Source organism: Triticum aestivum, chromosome 3B (assembly GCF_018294505.1).
Source record: "Triticum aestivum cultivar Chinese Spring chromosome 3B, IWGSC CS RefSeq v2.1, whole genome shotgun sequence".
NCBI lineage: Eukaryota > Viridiplantae > Streptophyta > Magnoliopsida > Poales > Poaceae > Triticum > Triticum aestivum.
In genome coordinates this window covers 821,891,440-821,901,695 of record NC_057801.1, presented here as the reverse complement: position 1 = coordinate 821,901,695, position 10,256 = coordinate 821,891,440, and the positions used below count along the sequence as shown (strand labels likewise).

General features: G+C 47.7%; 1 protein-coding gene across 1 annotated transcript; it reads left to right on the top strand.

Moving 5' to 3' along the window:
- Positions 1–422: 422 nt before the first annotated feature.
- LOC123066853 (putative E3 ubiquitin-protein ligase SINA-like 9) lies at positions 423–1,927 on the top strand. The gene is made up of 2 exons (XM_044489850.1): positions 423–724; positions 832–1,927. The coding sequence occupies exons 1-2, from the start codon at positions 551–553 to the stop codon at positions 1,744–1,746; spliced, it is 1,089 nt and encodes a 362-aa protein (XP_044345785.1). The 5' UTR covers positions 423–550; the 3' UTR covers positions 1,747–1,927.
- Positions 1,928–10,256: the final 8,329 nt, after the last annotated feature.

Sequence of the window (10,256 nt, the reverse complement as noted above, 5' to 3'; positions counted from 1 at the left end):
TTCTTTGTGTAATATATGTCCAGTTTACCGAATTTAGCCGAACTTTATTGAATGTTTTTTTTAATTTAGACGGCGTCTGGGAACGGTCATGGGATCGGCGACTGGGAATCCAGTTGCCTTAGGCGGCGATTTTACGCGCCCCTTGGGGAACGGCTGGAGATGGTCTGAGTCTCCTTGATGCCCGAGCTCTCGGATGAATGGCAGATTTCTTTTGAATGTTGCAGTTGGGTGAATGCGGTTAGGTTAGGTGGATGGTAAAAAGTAAAAACAACTTCTATTCCCAAAGTCTGAACCCGTCAAAATCTGGCTATGGGCACGGCCCCATCTCATCAGAGACCCCACCAGACCTCCTGTGACGGGGCTCGCACCCGATACCATCTTGATCGGATCCATACCCCTTAACCCCCTTGACCTCACCTTCGCTCACAAGCGCCAGTACACAGAGCAGAGAGCCGCCCGCCTGAGTGCTACCCGCCGCTGCTGGTGCCAACAGAGAGCCGCCCGCCCGCCCGCCCGCCTGACTGAATCTTGGTGGGGGAGGAGAGGAGAGATGGGCCTCGGCGGCGGCGGCGGAGAGGGGATCCTGGCCGTGGCCGTGGTGCCCATGGAGGCCATCCCCATGGCGGAGCCGCAGATCCTCGCCGGCGGCAAGACCGTCGGCCTGCGGGCGGACCTGCTCGACTGCCACAACTGCCGCCTCCCCCTCAAGCCCCCCATATTCAAGGTGAGATCCGCCGGCCGCCCCTCTTCCCCAAGATTCATTTTTCCGTTTTCTTGAATCTGGCACGGCGTGACCGAGCGTATCTGGTGTGCATGAATCTTGGCCGGCAGTGCGACGCCGAGCACCTGGTCTGCTCCTCCTGCCGCGGCGCCCACGCCGAGGCCTGCGGCGGCCGCGCCGCCGTCCACTCCGCGCTCGCCGACATCTTCGCGGCCGCCGCCACCGTGCCCTGCGGCTACGAGCGCTACGGCTGCGACGCGGGCGGCGTGGTGTACCACGAGGCGGCCGACCACCGGCGCGCGTGCCAGCACGCGCCCTGCTGCTGCCCGGACCGCGCGGGCGCGGCCGGCATCGGGGGCTGCGGCTTCGTCGGCTCCCGCCAGGACCTGCTCGACCACATCTCCGGGCCCGACCACTCGCGCCCCATCATCGTCGTCCGCTACGGCCAGCCCTGGAACCTCAGCCTGCCGCTCTCGCGCCGCTGGCACATCCTCGTCGGTGAGGAGGACAAGGCGGTGGCCGCCGCCGCGGGCGCCGACCGGCACCGCAACCTCTTCCTCGTCTCCCTCGGCGAGCGCGGCGCCACCACGGCCGTGTCGCTGGTGTGCGTCCGGGCGGACGGCACGGCGCCGGGCGCGCCGCAGTTCGCGTGCAAGCTCGCCGTGGAGAGCGACGGCTGCAGGCTGACCCTGGAGTCGCCGCTGGTGTGCAGCAGCTCCCTGTCCGGCGGCCTGCCCGGCGAGGTCAAGTGCCTGCCGGTGCCCAAAGACTTTCTCTCCGGCGACAGTGTGCCCCTCAGCATCCACATCGAGAAGCTCCCGGTTGCCCCCGCTCCTCCTCTAGGACCAGGAGTGGCGCCGGCCTGTACCTCCCCGGTCGCCGCCACGCCTCCTCCTTGCCCGGCGGCCACCATCCCGCCTTCCCGTCCGTCCTCCGCCGGCTCCTCCGACAACGTCGCAGTCAAGACGGTGATCACCGATCAGAGCTACAAGAAACGGAAGTCTGCCAACCCAAGGAAGCTGTAGGGAGGACGCTGATGGTCTGGGTCGACTACGATGATGAACGGCCGACTAGTAGTATGCTTAGCAATAAGCTACGTAGTATTTTGTAATGTGCAATCAGCGTTCTGTTTCTTTGTTAATCTGATGATGAAGTCCATGGTTTTCAGTCTGAAATAACCAGACACCGTGCATTCCTTTTGTTGTAGTTACTGATTCTGCCCGCACATCCTGCATGATATTGATGTGTGTGGTTACTGTGGGGTACATACGTGCTGCTACAGTTCTAGCACAGCATCTTCAACAGCTGCTGACGAAAAAAAAGCCCTTTTTCTTGAAATTTATGTGGTCCCGGATTTTGTTGTTGCTGATTCTGTACATTTGTGCTGCTACAGTTTTAGCACTTTTTAGTGTTAAGAAAGTCAGAACTTAGGTTTGGAGATTGTCTGAACTTTCTTACACTTTCAGATGACATGCAAAATCAACATGGGCGAGTACATGGCAGTTATTGTCACAGGCAGAGAAATCGGGCGTTGATATCTAACCTATAAACCCTCAAGAAGTGTTAGGCAGGACCAAGGCCTCCACGTCGCCTTAAATCGCTATGAACAGTACTTGTGCCACCGCATGTAAATTCCGTGCCCCGCCAAGGGCATTTTAGTCTTTTCACGAGCAGGCAGCCTCCCGTCCCACTCGCCCCCCCTCCTCGTCGCCCTCCTCTCTCTCTCGCTAACCCCTCTCTCTCTCTCTCTCTCTCCCATCACCCCTACCCACGCCGGCCGCTTCCATCAAGCTCCGACCGCCGCACGCCCCCGAGCATGTTCGCGTGCCCCTCCTTTCCCTGCCGTGGCCGCGCGTCCTCTGCTCTGCCCAACCCACCCGCTCCACCTCCCCGCAGACGCGCGCCGAGTCCGAGCGTGCCAAGTTCGCCGGCCCCCGCGCGCGCACCTGCACCGGCTCCACTTCGTCCGGCCCGCGCCACGACGCATCCGCCGCGTCGCCTCCTCCTGCGCCACGCCGGCTCCGCCACCCCCTGCAGTGGCTGCGCACCCACGGGCCGCCCGCAGTGCCCGCACAAGTCGCCCCAATAGGAGAGCAGGTCTGGTGTGGTTTCATGGTGGGTTTTGAGGAGCAGGGGGACTGGGGAGGGAGTTGGCCATCACTGCCTACCACTGCTTACGAGTCGTCTGCCCCATCCCCAACCTAGACTGCACATCTATGGCTTCGGCATCTCTCTCCCCTATTTTTTGCCCCTTGATTTCCCTGGTTAGTTGATAATGTGATTTTAATTTTTTGATTTATGTGTGCAGCTCGAATGAAGAATACAAGAGGAAGACTAAGAACAAGGTGAGCTCTCTCTCTCCCTAATCTGCCTAGATTGTAAGTGTACGTGTGCATACTTAATTACTTTTTAGCTGTTCTATTGTGTTCTTAGTTCTTTCTTTTTTCACAAAACTAAAAATCTGCTCGAGAAAAAAGGTGTTCCAGCCATGCATTTCTTCTGTTTATAAGAGTACACCATTCTTCGTTTGATCACCCTTGGATGATTCCTTTTGTTTGAGGAACTCAAATTTTCAATAGCAAGCATGCAGTTTGCAGTTTGGCCAATGATGCAGGGTGATCTGGTTTTTCTGTTGGAGCTGAAAGTTTGGACGGGTACTGAATAGTGTGAATTACATCTGTAAGTAACAACATGAGGTTCAGGGATGCAAGCGGCGGGATTCCAAAACTGCCCCCCCCCCCCCCCCCCCCATGTTTTGCTCGATAAATCAAGTTTTTTTTTTTGCAATCTTCAGTGGCCTGAATGTACGAAATGAGACAATTCACACCCTTGATTTCATAGCAGGTCTCATGGTTCAGTAGCAAGTATCATTAATCTAACTACCTCCTCCAAAATGCCATTTCAATTGATTTTAGTTCCCTTTTGTATTCAGTTTTTAAATTGGTTTCAACTGTCTTTTGGCACTCAAATGTGATTAAGTGCAGTAACATTTAGCATTTAGTTTATTCGGTTGACAGTTTATAACCTCAGCAAAGAGCACGTGACATTGACGCCGTCACTGAGCCCAAGAGGGTGCCTTGCAATGGTGATATCTCTTCCCTGCCTCTTATCATCTCCTTACTTTTTTTGTACTGTACATGTTGGGTTCAGACAATGATGGTTGTAATCCATGATTTAATTTTCAAATTAAGAGAAGGAAGCTATGGGTTTGGAGAAGATGATGGTTTCTTAAATTGTTTATTGGCTTGGTGTTATCATATACTAATATGAAAAATAATCATTCCATGCTTTGATCTTAAAAATCAAATGAGGAACCAATGGGTTTGGACAATAATGATGGGGTTTAATTTTTTTTCTAGGTGTGGATTGCTAATATGAACAATTATAATTAGTTTGACTGGTTTATAGTTATATACTCCCTCCGTTCAGAATTACTTGTCTCGGAAATGGATGTATCTAGAACTAAAATACATCTAGATACATCCATTTCTACGACAAGTAATTCCGAACAGAGGGAGTATAACTGAACAGTTAAAAGTATTCTCTATACACTGCAATTGAGCTCATAAAATTTTATTTATCCTGTGCATTTTCTGCTGCAGATCATTGCACTTCTCTTCCATATATCAGTGCCACTTCCAAAGCGGAGTCCCTCCTAGAGGATAGTCTCTATTATCAGAAGGGTGAGCGTCCAGCTTGCTTTGCATAATACAACGAAGCCTTCAGTGTTGGAGTGGTAGGGATCATTTTGATATTAGTTCTCTTTTTTGCTGTGGTAGTTTCCTTTTTTTCCATACTTCTTCAGTTAATTACCTTTTAGTCTTGGAATGCGTAATCACACCCACCCTCATATCTACTCCCTCCGTTACAAAATAGATGACTCAACTTTGTACTAACTTTAGTACAAAATTAGTACAAAGTTGAGTCATCTATTTTGGAACGGAGGGAGTAGCTAGGTTCTGTCTCTCTTCAGGCTCTTTTAGATATAAAAGAGGACTAGCAATCTAGGATTCTGCTACATCTGCTTCCAAATAAAAACATGTCAGAAATGCTTATGCTGTCAGAAACATGCTACTGGACTGGAATATGTGTCTTCTCTTCCTGAATAACATGTGATTACTGTTTTGTTGATCAGGAACACACTTTCGAAACAATAACATTATAGGAAGAAGAAGCTGAACTGGAATATGTGTCTTCTCTTCCTGAAAGTTTCCTTAAATGATTCAGTGCCCCATGAAATTAATCTGGACTCAAATTACATATTTTTGTTAGGTGAAGCAGCACAGAAGACAAAGAAGGCATATTGTGCGAGAGCGGCGATGGCATGGACGAGCTTGCCTGCTCCCGGTTCGGGTACCAATGGGAAAGCGACACGTTCTAGCTTGTACTGAATGTGATCGTATAGAGACAAGATGGATATGCCCAATCCTACAGCGGCATACGGAGCCGGCTTCGTGTGAGATGACGGTGGGTTAGCGGTCCATCATGCACGTGTTCCGTGGGTGCAAATCTCTTCACGCGGTACACAATGGCTAGCATCAGTTGCGGCCCGGCGCGCAAACGTTGTCTTCCTAATAAACGGATAAGGGTGCACAACATTGTGGATCCAACCTTGCCGGCACGCTGAGAAAAAAAAGCAAAATCTATCCATTCGGGCACCGCACGAGGCGAGAAGCTCGGAGCTATGGTGATGGCGGCGGCGGGAGGCGGGAGGCGACGGATTCGAGTTCCTAGCAGATCCGATTCACAGGTATGTTTTGCTGCAACCCCTTTTTGTTTCCGGTGTCGGCCGCTGTAACTATATAGGCAGCTTATTAGTGTGCCTATCACATACCAAATTGGCTGATGTGTCGGACATAACATTTATCGTCAATGAAAAGAGAAATGAATAAATTTGACACACTGTTGTTGCGACTTCTTTTAAGATAGGGAAGCAAGTGAGAACTATGAAGAGAGACATACAAAGATAGTAAGTTTTTGAAATAACATATGCTGTTCCTCTATCCTCACTTCCTGCTGTTGTATCATGAAACTAATGCGTCCTCTATACTTGCAGCTAGCCCCCGTAATGAAAATGAACACGCCACTGGAGTTGCACGCTAGCGGTATGTACACACGAGCCATGTTTGAAAAGTTTGGCGAAATTATGTATGAAGCAGGGCAGTACAAAGTAGAGGAGGTCAGTAAAGGGAAAAATCTATTTCGTGCGACGATACCATCCAGAGAAACATGAAAAGTGGTGCGGGGTGTGTACAAAGTGGAAGTTGTTGAGGAAGGGAGGGAACTGATATGTGAGTGTGCTAATTTCGAGCACACATGCTTGCTCTGCTGCCATGCAGTTAAGGTAACAAAGATTTCATTCTGATGATAACACATTCCTTGCAAGAACTATTTCTTTTTTGTTAAACGAGACAATTAAGAATACCAGCTTTGCGTTTTGTAGGTCCTCGATTTCCTCAGCATATACCAGATAGCAGCAAAACATATTCTGAAACGTTGAACAAAGGATGCAAGAGATGTATTGTCAACCCACTTATCACACCTTCAGAAGGATAGCATTTCAGTGAATTCAATAACCTTTAGGCACTCAAATCTTTACATACATGCACTCGAAGTGGTGAGACTGGAGATGCAAATATAGAGGCCTATGAGTGTGCAATGGACATCTTGAAGATAGCAATGGATAATCTGACACCAATAGCCGGCATGCGAGATGGAATGTGATTGGAAGACAAAATTCAGCCAAACAAGAGATGGCTACACCTGATTCAGGCGCGCGGGGGCTCTGTTAGCCATGTGTCTTCCAGCTCTAGCTCGATTGCCCTTGCAGTCAGCGATGAGCACGATCCAGAAAATCAGAGCTGCGCCGGCGGTGACAACTGGTCCGAGACAGGAAGCTACTCCGAGTTCTGGACCAAGGTTGGTGATGGATCCATCAGCGGCGTCGATGGTGAGAGACGCGCAGCAAAGCGAGCAAGAGTTGAGGACTGATGTGTTCCCAAGATGCTTAAAGCTGTTACCCTCAGTAACCGCTGAAGTCAGCGGTGAAATCCTAGACTAAAAAAGGTGTTTGTGTTAAAGATTAGTGGCGTACAAGTTTGCGCCAGTGTGCTGCGTCGGAGTCCTGGTAGGTTTGTGTGGAAAAAATAAAAGGAGGTTAGGTTTTGGTTTTGTCGAAATCCACGTATGTTGATTAGATTATATATGTTTTCATGTGTGGTGTCTGCCCCCAATGACTGGCCAACTCATGCTCGTTTGCAACTTGGGTACATCCAACATATAAATCGTCGTAGACTACCCGCCGTTCGAGGGCGTTGCGCGCGCCAGACATTTTTGACCGTCCGATAAAGTTACAACAATGAAATTTTGTCTGGTGGCGGCTGGTCAACCGTCCGCTAATTTTCACATTCGCTGTCGCTTCACGAGATTATGAAGGGTGGGGTCATGAGCCTGTAGGGTCAGCAAACAGAGGGTGGGTTTATTTGAGGGCTACGTGAATGAATGGATGAGGGTAGGCTGTTCCCGATTGACAAGGGCGAGTGAGCGGCTTGAAGAGCCACGACCACTCCTTTCCCGAAAACATAGCGCAAAAAGGACCAATCATATAAGCAGAGAATTCCAGATTGAGTAATGCTAGAGATATAGACACATTCTATATACATTTTGATGTTTTAGCTTCCATAGTGAGAGCAAGTTACAAGACCAGATGCGGTCTTATGTTTGAGAGTTTCATAAATTTCTTCGTCGGTGGATCTGACTAATGCATATATATTTGTGAGAGGTATTATTCATGTGTCAATTTTGTAATTCGAGTAGGCTGAAACTGATGGTTTCAGAAAGATTGGAAAAAGCGGTAGGCGTAAGCGAGACGATTGGCCTTCGCCTAGTGCCTAGGCGCGGCCTAGGCGGTAATATAGTTTTTACTCGTAGTGTATTTGTGATTGTTATATGGGTGTTGATATTAGTTTAGGGCATATGAATAAGTTAATCACTATCTACTGCCATTGGAATATAACCCGTTTGGCATATCAGTGTAGTATGTAACATGATTTCTTGCTTGGGTAGGCAATTCCTTGCTTGCCCTGCCTAGACCTCCATGTATGCCCTAGGCGAGGCGTTTAGCCATTGCCTAGCGCCTAGGCGTGCCTAAGCGCCTCCTAGGCACTGCCTTTTCCAACAGAGGTTTCAGATGGTCCGTGTATTAACTTTGATTAGAACATGTATCTAAAGAAACCGAGTAGAGGGTCGCCTTTTATGATGGAATTTGCAGCATGTGTGATCCCTTGCTCGTGCTCTTTGCTTGTCCTCATGCCCTAGACCTACCCTTTGCTTGTCGCCCTACATTTTATTCAGAGCGGTGTCAAGACTCATCTCCTGCGCCTACATGGCGGGAAGAGGTCCTAAGCTCTAGATGAGCTCCTCTTTACCCTGCAAGTGTTGTGTTACTCTGCTATTTTTATTATCTCAACATTTCTAATTTTATGAGTCCGAGAAACTTGAATGATTCGTGGGAATTGGAATGTGGGATAAGAATTTTTCTATAGAAAAACCCAATATCAACATGTTATATCGAGGGCCTTGAAAGCTAATGGTGTCGCAAGATGTCTTTTTTTACCTTTTCATTTTTGTTGGGAGAAAGACGATGCTCTTTCTTGGGCAAAAGGATGGCAATCTCTCACAGATACTTTGTTATGTTTCATACAATAATATGCTGAGAAATCACATGCTGAATAACCTTTATCCTCATCCGTAGTACTTTAGGACACACTTCTCTAAGAACAGCATCTTCCCACACATGGATGCTGATCATGGTGAGTTGCCAATAAGCACTGGAGACGGAACTACCAGTGTCACGGCCCGTTTTATAAAGGATGTTGACAACAGGGCTACTATCACTAAAAACTGGAGCAGCTTTTTCGTAAAGCAAGGATGAAGAAAGGCCATGCCTATGCCTTCGCCTTCAAGTGCACATCAAAGAGGCTGCGCATGATTGTCTATTCTATCCTATATAAGCAGATCGCAAAAGTCCTTTGCTTTATAACTCAATATCAGTATAAGTACCTACCAAGACCCCTATATTTAGCATCCTTTTGGATCGTATGTAAGCCACCTAAGACCATCCTGTACGTATGGCTATTGATTGTTTGCTGGTAAGACCGTCAAGAAGTGTGCTTTTGGGGGCAGTAGTGCAGAAAGAAATATCTTCCTGTATCTGTTGGATGTTTTTCCCTCTGTTGCAGATCAGCACTAGGTTCTCTTAAAACACCATGTATCAGCACTAAGTTTCTATTCAGCACTAGGTTCTCTTAAAACACCATGTATCAGCACTAAGTTTCTATTTGCTTATGATCTAAGCAGTGTTCAATTTTTTTATGTCTTTAGACTGATCCTACTACAACTTGCTTTGTCAAATCAATGTATGCTATTATTAGTAATGTCATTACTTCCTTTTCATCTGTCATGATACCATACAATGAGATAAAAGTATATCTTAAACTAGCACATACACATGGTTTGAAGACTCGTCTGGCCAATGCTTTTCGGGCCATTGGCGCAACGAGCCATGCCAGCTTTCGAGTATATTCATTGCCCATGCAAAGCAAGATCAATCCGAAAGTTCAAAGGCAGGAAAATCCACCTAAAGCCTGGAAAGTACATTCTCTATGGTAAGGGCTACATTACTCTTCTAATTCCAACAACTCTCGCAACAACCGCTAAACGATATAACATTATATAGTTTAACATAGGTGAGCCTTGCATCCACTACTTAGATGAGTTTAGTCACCACATTGTGTGGGACAACACAGTTAAGCTCTACAACCATAATGTTCGTAGACTGCGAAAGATCATCCGCAGCACTAGCACGCCTGATCGCTACTATGTGTGCCACATCACAGATACATTTGCAACACACGGCAAAAGAATGGTAATCCTTTGCAGTTGCTCTGTCCTATTTCATACAATAACTAACCTTTACTGTTATTTTCAATACTTTAGCATTCCTTTTTCTACTGGTTCCCTTTTCCCACACATGTATGTTGACCATGGTGAACTGCCAAATCACTACTGGAGATGGAACTACCGCTGTCACAACACGCTTTATCAAGGGTGTTGATAAAAGGGCCACCATCACTAAAGGCTGGAGCGACTTCTTTCGTTAGGCACAGATGAACAGAGGGCAAGCATATGCTTTCGGCTTCAAATGCACTTCCAAGGGACTGCGCCTGATTGTCTACTCAATATAAGCAAGTTGCAAGAGCTATTTGTTATATAACTTAATATTAGTATAAATGCCTACCAAGACTTTTGTGTTTATCATACTTTTGGATCTTATGTAATCCCCTAAGACCATCATGTGCATTTAACTATCGGTAATTTGTTGCTTAGACTGCGGTGTCGTATGCTTTTGAGACAACCATGATAAAAGAGATATATTCTCACCCTTTTACTACTTGGCTTACATTCGGCCTTTGCGCCATTGGTGCAGCGGGTCATCTATTAAATGGAACGACCAAACCATATACGTATGCCATGT

What these genes read in the sequence shown, in the direction of transcription:
- LOC123066853 (XM_044489850.1), top strand. Translation starts at nt 551, where the DNA reads ATGGGCCTCGGCGGCGGCGGCGGAGAGGGGATCCTGGCCGTGGCCGTG. An exon ending in TCAAGCCCCCCATATTCAAG is followed by an intron (nt 725 to 831) that starts GTGAGATCCGCC and finishes CTTGGCCGGCAG; the next exon opens with TGCGACGCCGAGCACCTGGT.